The sequence below is a fragment of the Chrysemys picta genome, chromosome 11, assembly GCF_011386835.1.
Source record: "Chrysemys picta bellii isolate R12L10 chromosome 11, ASM1138683v2, whole genome shotgun sequence".
Classification (NCBI taxonomy): Eukaryota; Metazoa; Chordata; order Testudines; family Emydidae; genus Chrysemys; species Chrysemys picta.
Window position 1 is genome coordinate 59,464,289 of NC_088801.1, and position 18,162 is coordinate 59,482,450.

Below are 18,162 nucleotides of genomic sequence, written 5' to 3' on the forward strand. Positions count from 1 at the left end.
CCTGGGACCTCAACCTGGTCCTTTCCAGGCTCATGGGACCGCCCTTTGAACCGCTAGCGACATGCTCCCTGCTCTACCTCTCGTACAAAGTCACATTTCTGATAGTGATAACCTCAGCCAGGAGGCTGTCTGAGCTCAAGGCCCTAACATCAGCGCCTCCTTACACGGTGTTCTATAAGGACAAGGTTCAGCTCACACCACACCCAGCTTTCCTCCCGAAGGTTTTCTCCCATTTCCACAAAAACCAGGACATCTTCCTCCCAGTGTTTTATGCTAAGCCGCACTCAAGCGGCTGGGAGAAGAGACTTCACTCATTGGATATCTGCAGAGCATTAGCCTTTTACATCGAGAAAACAAGGCCATTCCAAAAGCCTGGACAACTTTTCGTGGCTGTGACAGACAGAATAAAAGGTCTTCCAGTCTCCTCTCAATGAGTTTCATCGAGGATCACATCCTACATCCAAGAGTGTTACAAACTGGCAGAGGTGCTTGCCCCTCAGCTCACTCCACCAGGGCGCAGGCTTCTTCAGCAGCATTCCTGGTGCAGATTCCCACCCAGGAAATATGAAGAGCGGCGATGTAGTTGTCCATACACACTTTCACCACGCACTATGCCATCACCCAGAAGGCCAGAAACAATGCGGCCTTTGGTAGAGCAGTGCTCCAATCAGTGGACAACTCCAACCCCACCTCCGTAACTTACGCTCGGGAGTCACCTGATTGGAATTGACATGAACAAGCACTCGAAGAAGAAAACAGTTCTTCGAGATGTGGTGTTCATGTCCATTCCAATATCCACCCTCCTGCCCCACTGTCAGACTAGCTGACAAGAAGGAACTGAAGGGGGGTTGGGTCAGCAGGTTACTATATTGAGCACCGTGAGGGCATGACTCCAAGGGATGCCCAGACCGACCCTACGGATACTTCTAGAGGAAAAATCTTCTGGCTGTTGTGCATGTGGCGCGCGCACACCTCATTGGAATGGACATGACCACATCTTGAAGAACAACAGTTACGAGAAGGTGAATAACCATTTTTTCAGGGTGCGGAAGGAGGCTCTGGGCTGGGGGATGGAGCCGAGAGGTTCGGAGTATGAGTGGGGGCTCTGGGCTGAGGCAGGGGGTTGGAGTGTGGGAGGGGGTGCGGGTTCCAGGGTGGGGCAGAAATGAGGGGTTCAGTATGTGGGAGGAGGCTGGGGAGGAGTATGTGACCCTTCTTGACCCTCCCAAGTGTCACCTTTGTAGGTACCCAACTTTAGGCACTGAAGTTTGCAAATTTTGGACTAAGTGATTTGCCCACAGCAACTAAAGGAGTACCTGAGATGGGCAAAGAACTCAAGTAAAATGTACTCTCACAAACATAATGTGGCTAAGTTAACACTGCTGTACAGATCTTTACTATTGAATTTCCTGACCTATGTGTGGTTAATTTATTGCATTAACTTTTTTGCATTTAATTTCTAGCATTGGAGGGAGGTGATAAATCGTGAAGAAGATTGTCTATTATTGCTCAAGGACATTCACTGAGCAATCCTCGCTGCCAGTGACAAATAATATCATATATGGAACAAACTCAAAGAGCAGATAGTGCTCCTCAGTTAAAATGATATCTTATTTGTGCCTGTTACCAGTCTTTCATACATTTAGGGCGTGAAAGAGTTTCACCTAAATTACTTTAGTCTTAAGGCCTTCCTGAGTTCATGCCCATAACCACTTATTTGAATATTTAGTATTAGCACAAACCTGTATAAGGATTGTTTCCATCAGAATATTGTTCCATAGTCTTTTAATTAAAATATTTTTGAAAACACTTAATACAAAGAAGATAATGTATACTAATAGAGCAGGGCTAAGCACAGTAACAATATTATTAATAATTTATGGGATACAATTTAACATTTACTTGATTATGTGATTATAAATAGGTAATCACACTGATAATATTCAATAGCAATATCGTGTTTGCAAGCCATTACCGAAGTGAGTTTCAAGTGTAGAAAGTTCTTTTCAGTAACAAAGACGGAAGGTTTCAGAGTAGCAGCTGTGTTAGTCTGTATCCGCAAAAAGAACAGGAGTACTTGTGGCACCTTAGAGACTAACAAATTTATTAGAGCATAAGCTTTCGTGGACTACAGCCCACTTCTTCGGATGCATACAATATGCAAGAAGGAAGGGTATTTTGCCAGTTGTGGTAGGTAGGGAGCTATGGTAAGAGAGGTTCATGTATCAATTTTGTCATGGTTTGAAGTTGAAGAGCTTTTCTTTGTATTCCAAATAATCTGAACATATGAACTATAAGGCAGTTAACAAGTTATTTTTACAGGTTTCATTGTAGGGATATGAAATAGGAATCCATCAGATAGCTGTAATTGTTTCAACATTAGTTAATACTTTTGCGGTCTCCCGAACGTCTTCCAGATAGCTGGTATCATTAGTAAAGCCAATTAGCCAGAGTGATGTTTTTTTAAATTTGGTGATGAGTAACTGTGCTCTCATTACTGGTTTACTGTATTTAGAACTAACAACAATTAATTGGGCAGTTCCACACTAATGAAAGACACTTAGGACAGCTTGATGACAATTCTTGAAGACCTAGGTTCAATTCCCTGTTCATCTTCCGACTTCCTTTCTGACTTTGGACACCTCACTTGGTCTCTCTGTCCCCCAATTTCCCATCTGTAAAATAGGGATTATAGTAGTCCCTGGCCTGGGGTGGGCAGGGTCGCTCTAAGCAGAAATACATTAAAGAACCCTGAGTCATTGTGGTGACAGGGGCCAGCTATGTACTTTCACTTGAATTTTAGACAGATTTTGTTAGCTAGAATGAGTGAGTTGTGTAACTGACGCAAAAAATTACATGTGCACATAAGTGATTTAAATCAAAGATCTGTTCAGAGAGTGGCATGCTACAGCGCTGCTTGGATTTAAATCCCCAACTCACTTCTACAGGCCACTTCTGTACCTCATAGCTCTAAAATGGCTTGGTCTGGAAAGTACCCCCTTACTTGTGGTAGCTGCTAAGAAATGCCTTTGGTAAATGTGTGGAGCCAGTGCAGGGGCAGTGGGTGGGAGTCTGAGTACTGGTTTCAAGTATCAGAGGGGTAGTCGTGTTAGTCTGAATCTGTAAAAAAGCAACAGAGGGTCCTCAGAGCACCTCACCCTCCCTGATTGAACTAACCTCGTTATCTCCACACGGATATATACCTGCCTCTGGAGATTTCCCTTACTTGCATCTGAAGAAGTGAGGTTCTGACCCACGAAAGCTTATGCTCCCAATACTTCTGTTAGTCTCAAAGGTGCCACAGGACCCTCTGTTGCTGAGTACTGGTTGTGAGTGTACCAAGAGCACACTTGTAGCCTATAGATTTACAACCCTAACCTACCTGGCCACCTCCTGCTGCTGGCACCTGCTGGACCGAGGCCGAGGTGAGGGGCGTGCATGGAGGAACGGAAGCCTGGGGCCCGTCGAGGGAGACAAGAGCCCAGGCGAAGCGGTGGGGTGGGCTACAGCGTGAGGCAGCACGAGACTGGGCCGGTGGCGTGTGCAGGGGGTTAGGGCACGCGCACATGCACAGACCGCGGTGCCGCTTTAAGAGCCCGCACCCGGCCACTCAGGAGCGCGCCCCGTAGCCAATCAGGACGCTGTAGCGGCGCGAGCGGGGCTGAGGCGTGTCCAATGGCAGGCGGCGGAGGGCGGTGCGGGCGTCCGGGGCACTATTGTTGATGAGGCACACGGAGCAGGCGGCTCGGCTGTTGGCAGCGCGAGGGGCCTTGCGCTCGGGGAGGGGGGGTGCGAGGTGTTTACACCCCCTTGAGGAGCCGTCCGCGGTCGCGGTCTCTCCCGGAGCTGGACACGCAATGTCCCACCAGCGCGTGAGGCGCAATGGCTCCCCCACCCCTGCTACCTCCTTGGGGGGAGGGGGGGCAACCGTGGCGGCAGGCGGGGGAGCGAGCAGCCGCCTGCAGCCCATGCGGGCCACGGTGCCCTTCCAGCTCAAGCAGCAGCAGCAGCAACATGGCAGCCCCACGAGGAGCGGCGGCGGCGCCGCGTGCGCCTCAGGCGGGGGTCTCTCACGCGCGGCGCCTGCCTCGCGCAGCACCAGCCCCACGCGCGCAGCGCCCCCGAACGGCGGTAGCGCGCGCGCCAGCCCCGCGGTGGCCACGCAGACGCCCGGGGGAGGGGGTGGTAGCGGCCCCGCCGCCTCTGTCTCCTCGCGTGGCAGCCCCACGCGCGCCGGCGGGGCGGGAGCGCGTGGGAGCCCCCCGCGCCCTCACCAACTGCTGCCCCCTCCTCCCCCGCCACCCCCTCCGCTGCCAGGCTCCGTTCTGTCCCCTTGCGCCTCCCCCGTCCCGCCTTTGCCGGAGGGCAGTGCCACTGCCTCGGCTGGCAGGGTCCGGCATCGCCAGCGGCGGCGCTCCCCAGAGCAGGGCAGGAGCTCCCCGGAGAGGAAGAGCCCCAGCTCCCCCGTCTGCAAAGGTGAGAGAGTGTGAGTGTGTGGGCAATGGAGACCCTAGGGAGGAGGCTCTGGGGCGCAGCCTTTCTTCTCTTGGCAGCCTTGCTGGCCCCCTTCGTCTGCGGGACGATGGTGTGACGGGGGCGAAGCGCTGCATGACGGGGTGGCAGCAAGGCCCTATGTCTGTGGGTGGGCCCAGTGGTGGCGGGGGGAGGATGGTAACTGGGGACCCTGTCAGGTGGAAAGGTGGTTGACTTGGCCATTGGAAATGGGGGTGATGGTGGCTGGGGCCCAATAGTGATTGGGAGAGGTCCGCATGGGGCAGTGGAAACGTGGGTTGTGGTGGCTCAAAGCCTGCGTGGTTAAGGTGGGTAGGAGATGCCCTCACCTCCTGGGGGTGATGGCAGTGCTTGGCCCAGTGTGGCTGCACTGAGTGCTGAAGTGCCACTGCATCCAAGGTAGTAGTGGAAACTTTTTCTGTTAGGGTGTTTACACTGCAATTAAAAACCTGCAGCTGGCCCATGCCAACTAACCTCAGGCTTGCAGGGCTTGGGCTAAGGTGTTGTTTATTATGGTGTAGTTGTTTGAGCTTGGGCTGCAGCTTGGGACCCCTCAAAGGAGTTAGCTGGCTTGGGCCAGCCACAGATTTTTAATTGCCATGTAGACATATCCTTGCAGTAATCGATGTTCCAGCTTCTCAGCATATCACTTGCTGCAGAGGAAAGTATTGTTTAGTATGGGCCTGAAAGTCAGGACATTTTGTGTTCTATGCCTGGTTCCTCCACCGACTTACATGTCTTTGAGCAAGTCACTTTAGAATCAGACAAAGTGATGTCTGTCTGTAACTTGGGAATAATGACTTTTGCTTTGGTGGCAGAGGGGGACATGATAATTAACTTTTTGAACAGCAATTTACGTACATAAAGTTCTATGTAAGAACAAGTATTTCTGGAGGGCAGAGGAGGTTTGGGAGGGTGAGGAAAAGATGGGGATGCGCTCAGACTTGTCTGACTTTTTCTTCAGGACCAGTTTAACGTCACTTATTGGCTTGCTGTAATGTTTATGTAGTGAATGGCTGATGGTACTATTACACTTTTCACTTGCTAGTTCCATCATCTTTCAGTTACAGAATGGCAGTCAGTATTGCAGTATTTTTTTACGCTTGTTCTTAGTATTTACAGAAAGCAAAAAGCGTAGAGGGAGAAGAAAATGAATAAAATACTCAGCCCTTCTGTAGAGCACTGATTCTCAAACAGGGGTCCAGGGTCCCCTGGGGGTCCCTGATCAGATTTCAGGGAGTCCACCAAGGACCGAGCTTGAGCCCCCGCTACCTCCACCCCCTGACTCATGTCAATGTGCCACCTAGCTTTTCTGGGTTTGGGGGTGGGAGGGTGGGGGAGAGACAACCAAAAATTGCAGCATCACTGCAGAGGAGAGATCTCCCCCTGCCATCAGAAGGAGTTACTTCACAGACATTAAAAAGCAACAGAGAGTCCTGTTTCAGAGTAGCAGCCGTGTTAGTCTGTATCCACAAAAAGAAGAACAGGAGTACTTGTGGCACCTTAGAGACTAACAAATTTATTAGAGCATAAGCTTTCGTGGACTACAGCCCACTTCTTCGGATGCATATAGAATGGAACATATATTGAGGAGATATATATACACACATACAGAGAGCATAAACAGGTGGGAGTTGTCTTACCAACTCTGAGAGGCCAATTAATTAAGAGAAAAAAAACTTTTGAAGTGATAATCAAGATAGCCCAGTACAGACAGTTTGTTAAGAAGTGTGAGCATACTTACAAGGGGAGATAGAATCAATGTTTGTAATGGCTCAGCCATTCCCAGTCCTTATTCAAACCGGAGTTGATTGTGTCTAGTTTGCATATCAATTCTAGCTCAGCAGTCTCTCGTTGGAGTCTGTTTTTGAAGTTTTTCTGTTGTAATATAGCCACCCGCAGGTCTGTCACTGAATGACCAGACAGGTTAAAGTGTTCTCCCACTGGTTTTTGAGTATTTTGATTCCTAATGTCAGATTTGTGTCCATTAATTCTTTTGCGTAGAGACTGTCCGGTTTGGCCAATGTACATGGCAGAGGGGCATTGCTGGCACATGATGGCATATATCACATTGGTAGATGTGCAGGTGAACGAGCCCCTGATGGTATGGCTGATGTGATTAGGTCCTATGATGATGTCACTTGAATAGATATGTGGACAGAGTTGGCATCGGGGTTTGTTACAAGGATAGGTTCCTGGGTTAGTGGTTTTGTTCAGTGATGTGTGGTTGCTGGTGAGTATTTGCTTTAGGTTGGGGGGTTGTCTGTAAGCGAGGACAGGTCTGTCTCCCAAGATCTGTGAGAGTAAAGGATCATCTTTCAGGGTAGGTTGTAGATCTCTGATGATGCGCTGGAGAGGTTTTAGTTGGGGGCTGAAGGTGACAGCTAGTGGTGTTCTGTTATTTTCTTTGTTGGGCCTGTCTTGTAGGAGGTGACTTCTGGGTACTCGTCTGGCTCTGTCAATCTGTTTTTTCACTTCAGCAGGTGGGTATTGTAGTTTTAAGAATGCTTGATAGAGATCTTGTAGGTGCTTGTCTCTATCCGAGGGATTGGAGCAAATGCGGTTATATCTTAGAGCTTGGCTGTAGACAATGGATCGTGTGGTGTGTCTTGGATGGAAGCGGGAGGCATGTAGGTAAGTGTAGCGGTCAGTAGGTTTCCGGTATAGGGTGGTATTTATGTGACCATCGCTTATTAGCACAGTAGTGTCCAGGAAATGGACTGCTTGTGTGGATTGATCTAGGCTGAGGTTGATGGTGGGATGGAAATTATTGAAATCATGGTGAAATTCCTCAAGGGCTTCTTTTCCATGGGTCCAGATGATGAAGATGTCATCAATGTAGCGCAAGTAGAGTAGGGGCGTTAGGGGACGAGAGCTAAGGAAGCGTTGTTCTAAGTCAGCCATAAAAATGTTGGCATATTGTGGGGCCATGCGGGTACCCATAGCAGTGCCGCTGACTTGAAGGTATATATTGTCTGAACCTGTAAAAAGCAACAGAGGGTCCTGTGGCACCTTTAAGACTAACAGAAGTATTGGGAGCATAAGCTTTCACTTCTTCAGAAGAAGTGAAGTTCTTACCCATGAAAGTTTATGCACCCAATACTTCTGTTAGTCTTAAAGATGCCACAGGACCCTCTGTTGCTTTTTACAGGTTCAGACTAACACGGCTACCCCTCTGATACTTCACAGACGTTGACTCCATGAGCAGGCAGCAGCTACCCCAGGGGAGACACCATTGCTCTGCCATGCCATACATCAGCACTTTAGGGAGCAGGGCCAAAAGGAAGGTAGAAATCTGGGGGGGGGGGGGGAACAACACATGACTCTGTGTCCCCCCATTGCCCCATGCATTGCCTCTGATTGGGGGTCTGCAGGTTTGTCTATTTAAGTTTAGGGGCCCTGGAGTAAAAAAGAGGTTTTGAACGACTGCTGTAGATTACTAGTCCCAATTCAGACCCATGAGCTGTGTGATACTTGGAAACTGTTGTCTAGCTTGTAAGATTGCACTGGGACCATACAAAGGTAACAATGAGAACTCCTTGATTTTCATCATAGTGCTGCCCATGAGTCTGGGATCAGGAGGAGGTAATTGAAGTATTAATTTTAGGGTACTCACAATTTTTTTAAATGTATGTGCAGTGCCTCTCTCGCTAACTGCCACCAGTGTCAGCCCTGCAGAATAATGTGTATGCAGGAGAGTGATGACAAACTTTCAATATAATAAAGCATTTGGGGAACAGCACATGCTACTATTAGTAAATTGTGTAGATAATTAAAATACATTTACTAGGAAACTGAAACTTAAGGGATATGTAGAAGCTGAAGATGGTACTAAATGCTTGCATATGCAGTTTTGTTTTGCCTTAAATAGTGTGTGTGCAGGAGCACTCCTCCTACTTAGTTCAGGGATCTCAAACTCAAATCACCACGCGGGCCACATGAGGACTAGTACATTGGCCTGAGGGCCGCATTACTGACACCTTTTTCATACAAAGATACAAAAGCCCCACTCCCCCCATGCCCCTGGCCCTGCCCCCACTCCACCCCTTCCATGAGGCCCCGCCCCTGCCTTGCCTCTTCCAACCCCTTCCCCAAAGTCCCTGTCCCAACTCCGCCCCCTCCCTGCCCTTATTCCAACCCCTTCCCCAAATCCCCACCCCAGCCCTGCCTCTTCTCCGCCTCCTTCCCTGAGCGCGCTGCGTCCCTGCTTCTCTCCCCTCCCTCCTGGAAAGTCCTAAGCGCCGCCAAACAGCTGTGTGGCGGCGGGAAGCGCTGGGAGGTAGGCAGAGGAGTGGGGATGTGGCGCACTTGGGGGGACGGAGGTGGGAGGTGAGGGGAGCTATGGCGGGCCTCAGGAAATAACTCCGCTGGCTGCGTGTTTGAGACCCCTGCTTTAGTTTGTATATGCTGAGCTTATTGTACATACCAGGGGCTCTTTGCATCCCTGCATTCCCCCCACAAGCTCCTTTATGCCACCCCTCCCATCTTCTCTCTTTCCCCCCCCTTCCCTGGACACCTTGCAGCTTCCCGTCTCCTTGTTGGGGGGGAGATGGAGGGACCTCAGAAGGAGGGACACAGAGCCCCTGTCATCGAGGGCATAGCGGGTGAGTGGGATTGACAGTGTAAACAGAGGTTCTGGTATTGGGAGGAGAATGGGGGACCCTGGTATGGGAGCAGGGGGAACGGAGGAACACACAGAGCTCTTGGCAGGGGGAGATTATGGGAGACATTAATGGGTACCATGAATGCAGTTGTTTTGAATGATCTATAGACAATTACATAGGTGCTTGAAGCTGTGGCTATGCTAACAAGTCAGCAGGGGCTTCATGTGTCCCTATTTTCCCTCTTTCCATTTTCTGACCACCACCACCACCCCTCTGCCCCAAATATAATCAGTAGGGTTCTGGCCATTGATGCCTAGAACATTCCCTGGGATCTTGGAATTGAGTGGATGTGGTGTTCAAAAGTTATCACGTTACAGATGCAGAGAAGTGTTATTGAGTTGAATGTAAGGCCTTTTCAATCTTGGTCAAAAACTTAGCCTGAAAAAGTATGAGGGAGTATTTATAATTATTTTTCCCTACAAGACTGTGAAGCATGTGACAACAAGTTATGGCTACTGAAGTTGTTACTGTCTCATGAAGTTGCCTGTGCTGATCCACACTATAGAATTCGTGTCTCAATAGTTGTAATTTTCAATTCTTTCACCTCCCCCAGACTGAAAGCCTCATTTTGCTCAATATTTCTGTCTTATCTGGCCAGGGAAGATCTACAAGATTGCTTCTGAACTTGTGTTTCAGGTGGTAGTGTACAGTCCTTTATCAGACCATTAGATAGGAGCACAGTCCTGTCTGCACAGTCTTCAGTTCCCTAGTCTAGAAAACTGACAAACCTACTTTACTGTCTATCTGGCTAATTATTTTGTTTACATAAAAATCAAGGTCTGGAAACAAACCAATAACTTGGTCACTAATTGTACATATTTATGCAAACATATCTTAGAGAACAGGTAGTTCCTTTATATATTTATCAGGATGTGGAAACACTTTGTGCCATAACATGCATTTCACGAGTAGCAAGTGTCTAAATATCTTAAACAGCAGCTTTTGTGTTGACCTGGAATTAGGAAACAAAGCAAGCTTGTTTTTCATTATGGTTATTACTATTTATACTGAGTGGTCCATTACTTTATATATTGTTGGTAGTTACAATGAGTTGACTAGTCTTTTTTCCCCCTTGTGTAGCGGGGAAAATTGGAGTATTGTTAACTGGTTTTGCTAATAAAATGCGAGCTAAGGACGTGCAAACTACTTCATGGTGGTGATTAGATAATCTACTGCTCAACAGTAATTTCAGCTTTCTAGCTTTTGGAACCAGTTAATGATGGCTTAAACTATTGCACCTATGATTTGTAACCACAAGTTTTGGAGATTAAAATGTGCCTTGGGGTTAGCCAAAATATGTCTACTTCTAAATTTAGATGCTGCTTCATAACCTTTGTGCAATTTTCTACTAAAAGGTCTGATCTTTCTAGCAAGCAGCTGAAGAGAAATTTTGAATGGATAAGCTTGCTACAACCTGCTTGACTCAGGCCTAGTCTTCACTTACCGGCTGGTCCGGCGGCACGCCATCGATGTTCTGTGATGGATTTATCGCGTCTGGTTAAGACGCGATAAATCGATCCCGGATCGATCCCGGAAGTGCTCACAGTCGGCGCCGGTACTCCAGCTCGCCGAGAGGAGTACGCGGCGTCGACGGGGGGAGACTTCCTGCCGCGTCTGGACCGCGGTAAGTCCGGACTAAGGTACTTCGAATTCAGCTACGTTATTAACGTAGCTGAATTTGCGTACCTTAGTCCGAAGTCCGGACTAAGTGGGGACCAGGCCTTAGTGTTTGACTAGGTCTGATACTCTAAGCTTAGAAATATGACTAGCTGACTTTTGATTTTTAGTTTAGGGATTTTGAACTGAGTTATGACTTAGATGAGGATTGACATTTAGCTTGAGTTGCTGTTTGATTTTTTTTCTTAGTGCTGTCTAGTCCTTCCTATGCATCTGACTTGTAAACTCAGAAGTTGAGGTCCATCAACCTTTACTCTCTTCTTGCTGTTAAGCCTTTTCCGTGCTCCAGTTTGACTGGAGGCTAAGTATTGGCATCACTCTTTAGAAAAAACCTTCACATACTGATCACCAGCCTTTGATTAAATGCTTTAGAGGTCAGAAATGTATTAGGCACCAGATGAAGATAAATTATTTTTCCTTCTTGTGGGAATGGCCCTCTGTAATTATGTCCACTAGTAGCCTAATTAGTAGCTATGTAAAATATGTATTATAATATATTTTAGCCACATGCGATTGGTTTCTTGATTCTCATGTTTGTTTAGGTGAGAGTTCAGTAGATCTTGGCTCCAGAACTTTTGTTCTTAAATAATATGAAAAAAGTACCAATGCACCAATAAAGATTTTGTTGCCTTAATGGTGAATTAACTACAACGGGGTGTATTTTTTCCATATTTTTTTCCGTGCTGCTTTCACTGAGGACAAGAAATGTCTTTCTCCAGCTCCCTCAGTCTAGATACTGATTAATTTGTTCACTTTATTCCCACTCTCTTGGCTCCTCCTCAGAGTGTCCTTTCTTGGATTTTTATGTTTGCCAGCTCTAGCTCCCTTTGGCCTGTCAGGACCATGTATTATTATTCATAGTAACTTGTGTTATAGTGCGATCTAGGAACCTCCACAAAGGAACATGTTTTTTGTTGTGCTAGGCACTGAAAACAAACAAACAAACAGGCAAGACAATCTCTGTTCCAGAAAGTGCATAAACAGTGGATGAAATAGACAGAAAGAGGAGCCAACTGAAAGTTGGGCAAAGGTTTAACAAAAGATTGCCAAGTTTAGTAGAATAAGCAGGAGATGATTTTTCACTGTCCTAACCATTGATATAGGCTGCTTTTGGGAAGGCAGAGAGGTTCCTCTCAGAGCTCTTATTAGTGCCATCTCTTCAGTTCCCCCACCACCACCCGCATCTTCCATTCCCCTATACTTAGCTGCAGTCTGGTAGGGGGAGAGAGTTCTTTTCTGGAACAGCAGAGGAAGGTGCTGGATGTTCTTAATACAGGAGCTGTTTTCACAGCGCTTCTAAGCAATTGTAATGGTGTAGCAAAACCCAGCAGTAAGATCAACGGGCTGCACTGTCAACAAATGACATTCTCATTTGGGGCCAAATTAATGATCTGGGAACAAGTTCTCGCTATTTAGTATTCTAGTAACTCATCTCTCCCTGTTGATACAGTGCCCCTCAAATTATATCTTCTTACTGATTTAGCTGTCAGTACTAGAAGCGGGGAGAAAATGTGTGCTATTGGGAAACCTTGGCTTCCAAACTGTCACTATGAGATTAGATTTCAGAGTAGCAGCCATGTTAGTCTGTATCCGCAAAAAGAGCAGGAGTACTTGTGGCACCTTAGAGACTAACAAATTTATTTGAGCATAAGCTGTGGGATGAAGTGGGCTGTAGCCCACGAAAGCTTATGCTCAAATAAATTTGTTAGTCTCTAAGGTGCCACAAGTACTCATGTTCTTTTTATGAGATTTAGAGTATCCTTTTGCCAAAAATGTCCCAGGCAAGGCACAGTTGTGGGTATGTTACTACTTTTTGCCTCCCATCCACATCTTTGGATTTCTCCAAACAGGGGGTCCTAGTTTAAAACTGCCCGGTTTCTCCAAGTGTTCACTGACCACCCCAGATTTAAATTATTTGAACAGCCTATTTGACTCAGGAAAGTCTCTCTCTATTCTCCCCTTCTGGCCCCTTCCAGTCATGCATTTTAACACCTTTGATTAGCTTTGCTTCTTCAAGCCCTATTTGCAAGATATCTTGAGGATGTAGCTCATTAATCCTGGAAATAACTCTGCTTGTTTGGGGATGTGCATGCATGTGCATTCTACCAACCTAAAAGAAGCCTACTGCATGTTCCAATATGTTCACACCACTAATGCTTCCTGTGGTTTGCAAGCCAAGAGACAAACTGCCAGTTGCAAGCAATGCCTTTTGGGCTGGTATCTGCTTCTTGGGTGTTGTGATGGGGAATTGTCTCCTTAGACCATGTTCTTTACTGGTCAGAACAGTGGTCAGCAATACCACCTAGTGGTTCAGGTCCAGGGGGTTGTCAGTAGTACGTAGTATTTCAAGTCTGGGGAGTTGGTGGAATGGGAACCTGGGCCCTCCCACTCCTCTGGGTTCCATCCCAGGGCCCTGAGGCAAGCAATGCAGGTGTGTGATCTGGGCTAGGGTATCGTCCAACTTATTCCCTGGGTTACTTCTACCATATCCTGGCCTCTCCAGAGGCAAAGTGAAAGCCTAGCTTATGGTCTGCACAGTACCCTCTTCAAGAGATTGCCTTCCCCACTTAGGAGCAGCTACTCCGCTGTCTCTTCTGTGGTGGCTAGTAGTTCTGAGCTGAGGTTGACTTCCATGGCAATATGAGATTCCTGCTGGATGCCCATAGAGCTGCCACTGCGGGTCTGCTCCCTTGCACAAACTGCCATGACTGAGCTGTGCTGCGCCCTTTTAAGCTACACATCTGTTGAGAGCACACCCAGCATGTGTGGCTGGATGGAGCCTCCTGTGACCAGAGCTGCCCCTTAACCCCTTGTTCCCCAGTGTGGGATTTGTACACCTATCACAGGTGTTTATGAACCTGGTTATTTTTGATAGCTAGACAGAGAAAGGAAAGCATCCAGGTACACTACTATCTAGATGACCTTTTAGTGAAGGCTTACTTTTTACAAGGTTGTAGCGGTCCTTATGTGCAGTGCAATGCTGGTACTGTATCTTCATGGTTTCATCATGAATTGCCAGAAGAGTTCCCTGATTTCATGTCACAAACTTCTCTTTAGGAGCACTCTTGACCCAACCTCACTCTTGTTTCACTTCTTGAAGAAAAAGTTGTGGAAATAAGCTTCTTCAGACTGCTGAGGAGCCAATTGTAAGTAAAGAGGGATTATGGTAGCACAGGTAGACTTATGGTCCCTTTGCACCATGCACCACCTTCACAGCTTTGTCCAATGGGTAGATTAGAAGTTGCTCCTGCAAGTGACACGCCCAGGTTTGACAGACCAATTTGGTTACTTTCCCTCTGCCTTCTTGGTGGTAATCCTATAATTTAAATAATTATTACACTGCTTTTGAAGATTAATACATATACTTCTCTGGAAGTTGTTTGCTGCTACTTATCAGTAGTTAGCTGGAGGAAGCAGTAGGTATCCACCCAAAGGTGATAAAATTACGATTAGGGAAGCTAACGCTACCTTGATTTTTTTGAGGCCTATAACTTTTTTCTAGTACAGTGAAAGCTTTGTTATCCAGCATGCTGTGGGAATGGGAGTGCTGGTTAATAAAAAATTCCAGTTAACTGAGTTATACTTACCAATGGAATACCAATTTTCAAAGAATTAAAATACAATAAAATGAATAAAGTATAAAATAGTGTACAGGTACTCACCAATCCAGTAGTAATACTGCACTGCAGAGTGGTTGGTTTCTTGAAGCACTTATGTGTATACGGGTAAAATTTTCTATACAGTAAGTTATTTTATGACACTGCATATCACTACGGGCGTACACCCAGATCACTAAAAAAAAATGTAACACTAAAACTATACTGAACATAATTTTATCTTTGATTCAGAAGTCACTTCAGGATCTTGCAATGCCTCTGGTCATCATTATCAACATCAATTATCACTGTAAGTGTAGGAGATTGGGCTGAATCTGTAATGACCCTATGACACACCCTGGAAGCTGCATTTTTGAATAAATCCCTGATATCAGCTTGCTTACTTGTCTTTTGCCTCTTTTGCATAGAAGTAGAGTGCAGAATGTGCAATTGCATAACCTCCTGGGCAGTATAGTAGTCCTGGTTACTAGATTGAAGATTTGTATTGGAAGATAGAGAATTGCCGGTCAATTTCCAGTTGATTAAGTGCCAGATATCACAGCTTTTACTATAGTTAAACTGCTTCAGTTACATTTGAGTAGAATGAAGAGGTTTATTGTGTCAGTTATAATTAATTGGGAACTTAAATCTTCTGTTTCAGTATAATCGTTTTTGTCTACTTGTACTGGCTATGTGGCTTAAATGTTGGCTTGCTAATCACTTATCTACTACTGAAGACTTGTACTTAGTCTCTTGTGTGTGTTGCACAAAATACATTTTTATTAAGTTGTAATGTCCTAAAACATGAAAATTAAAAAAAAAAAAAAGTTGGTGCTTTTTTTTTTTTTAGTAAGGTTGAGGAAGTAAGCACTTAATCTTAGCGTAAAAGTCTGAAACTAAAGTTTCAGTAGCACTTTTTGTTGTAACAGGCAAGTATAGGGTGACCATATTTCCCTATGCTGAATGGTAAAATTTCTTGTATTTAAATGGGTTCTACAGCAATCAATCAGAGCTATGCAGTACAAACGTTCAAATTAACATCAAATTAACTAAGCCCCCGTTAAAAAGAAATACTAAGTAGTTGCATTATTTTAATTTACCTTCTTATCTTTAAGGCTTTAGGGCTCACATGGAGAGAGGTGACACATAGACACTCCCATACACCTCTCTCTCAAAAGAGGGGGATGACAGACTGATCTGATTAAACCCTCACTGATTGGCACTCTCCGCCCTCCATGCCTGGCTGGGCCCCCAGGATGGACCTGCCTCTCCTGGTACCACGTGTTCCCGAGGCAACACATTGGGGTGGAGTGGGGGGTGCCACACAGGGTCACATGCCTCCCCTCCCCAGATTTCTGTCAGGGTTCACGCCAGAATGTGGCCAGCAGCAGCCTTCTGGCACTGTGCGGGAGGGAAGGGACAGGAGCTGCTTTCAGCGGCAAGGGGGAGGAATGACCTGGCCAGTGTCTTTGCAGTGCCCATCTGCCCCCTCCCCTCCCCTGTGGCTGGAAGCAGCTTCTCCCTTCCTGCCTGCACAGTGTTAAAAGGCAGCTACCCTGTTTCCCCGAAAATAAGACAGTGTCTTATATTAATTTTTGCTCCCAAAGATGCGCTAGGTCTTATTTTCAGGGGATGTCTTATTTTTCAATGAAGAAGAATACGGTACACATTTTTTGTCTTATTATCGGGGAGGTCTTATTATCGGGGGGATGCCTTATATTACAACGAGAGGCAAAACTGTAAGTAGACCTTATTTTCGGAGGATGTCTTATTTTCGGGGAAACAGGGTAACACCTCCAGGCTGCTGCTGGTCATCGACATAACCCAACCACCTCCTGTCCCCTGGTTAAACCACGGGCAGGAAGGGGTTAAGCCCTAAGGATGTATTGTGCAACAGGGCCCAGGGAACCTGACTGTTGGGGCTTCAGTTAACCCAGCCAGAGAAGTGGCTCAGCACAGAAGGGTGCCTAGGGGACAGGATGGAGCAGCCCCACACTTCCTGGGGCAGGACCTGCGGTGGGTGGGGGGGGGGGGGCAGAAGAGCTAAGCCCCTGCCTGGGGGGCTGCTGTGCAGCCTGCAGGGTTGGGGTGCAAAGAAGCTGGAAATTGCTTCCCCTCCCTCCCCCGCCACTCCAGAGCTTCGCTGAGGGGCGGAGAGGCTTCCCCAGCGCTGTGCGGAGCTTTGGCACATGCAGGGCTTGGCTCCTCCTAGTCAGTGCCCCGGGCTGGAGTGTCTTGGGCTTTCCCAGGGCACCAGCCCAGCCAGAGACAGGGGGCAAAGGAAGGAGCCTGTTGGCCAGGTTGTTGGTGAGCTGAGCGCTCTGACCAGGGGCTGGTTCTCCGCACCGCACTGGGAGCAGAATGCGCCCTGCTGGGGGTGGGTGGGGAATATGGAGGAGCAGCGGGGCGGGGGGCAGGGGGGAAAGCATGGAGAGGACAGTGAGAGGGGGAGCACGTGGTGGGCAGCAGAGGTAACATTTAATTGGCTGCTGCCTGCCCCCACACACCAGCCACTGCAGCTGGCAGCACGTAGCCAGTGCCAGCCAGAAACGGGACGGGGGGTGGGGCCTGAGAGCTGACAAGGACTGTGCTGACGGACCAGCAGGGGGAGCAGCCGGCCCTGCGTGCTGCATCTTTGACCTATCCCAAGCCTTGCACACCCACCCCCATTATCTGCCATTGGACCCCCCCACTCACCACTGGTGGGCAGGCGTCTGGTGAGCAGGGATCCGTCCAGCAGCAGGAACTGCCAGTACTGATGGGGAGGAGACAGAAAATACGGGACAATTTGCCCGTTTTTAAGAAAAAGTCAGGACGCTTGCAGGAGAGCTTAAAATGGGACGGCTGATCATCCTATGCAAGTAGTTTAGACTCCAAGAACCAATTAAGATAACTTAATGTTCCATTATAAATATGCCTTTTTAAAAAGTGTGTTTTCCAATTCTTGCAGTTGTGTCAGCAGCTAGAAAATGTGATACCAGTCTTTGTGATGCATTGGCTGGCAGATGTCCTAGTTTAGGGGACCCCATTATTGGAGGGCGTGGGAGGGGAGGAAATGGAAGAAAATATTCAGTGTAAAGTAAATGTACTGAATTTCATTTTTATGGAAGAGGAATGTTGCCCTTATAAATTCTCACTGAATTGTATACACAAATAATTTGCCAGTAGTTTTTATAATAAAAAACGACCAAATTAGAGTAGAAAGAGAAACTGAATGTGCTTGAAAAATATTAATGAAAATCACAAATTAGTACTTTCAAGATAAAAGAAAGTTGTCAGGATGCTAAGTACAAGGCAATGTATTTCTGCTTAGAGAAGTTAAATTCTTTAAAAAAATCAGGATCTTTAAAATGTGTGGTCTGAGTTTCCCTGGGGATTTTTGAAGGCAGAAGCAGTAACTTTTTTTGTCAAAATACAAGCATTTTATTAGTAATTAATAATCCTCCCCTTCAGATACAATAGAACCTCAGAATTACAAGTACCTCGGGAATGGAAATTGTTCGTAACTCTGAACAAAACATTACGGTTCTTTAAAAAAAATTACAACTGAACATTGACTTAATGCAGCTTTAATGCAGCAGAAGAAAAATGCTGCTTTAATCATCTTAATTTAAATGAAATAAGCATAGACCTTAGCTTCCTTACCTTAGAAACAGTTGCCTTACCTTTTAAATTTCTCCTTTATTTTTCTTTAGTAGTTTAACAAGGTACTG

The 18,162-nt window shown here is 46.7% G+C and overlaps 1 protein-coding gene across 1 annotated transcript in view; it reads left to right on the top strand.

Moving 5' to 3' along the window:
• Window positions 1-3,657: 3,657 nt before the first annotated feature.
• Window positions 3,658-18,162, top strand: part of FAM117B (family with sequence similarity 117 member B) — an 85,903-nt gene continuing 71,398 nt past the window's right edge. The window contains exon 1 of the mRNA XM_008166883.4: window positions 3,658-4,476. Within this exon, the coding sequence (XP_008165105.3) occupies window positions 3,723-4,476 (754 nt within the window). The 5' untranslated portion in view covers window positions 3,658-3,722. The remainder of the gene's footprint in view (window positions 4,477-18,162) is intronic.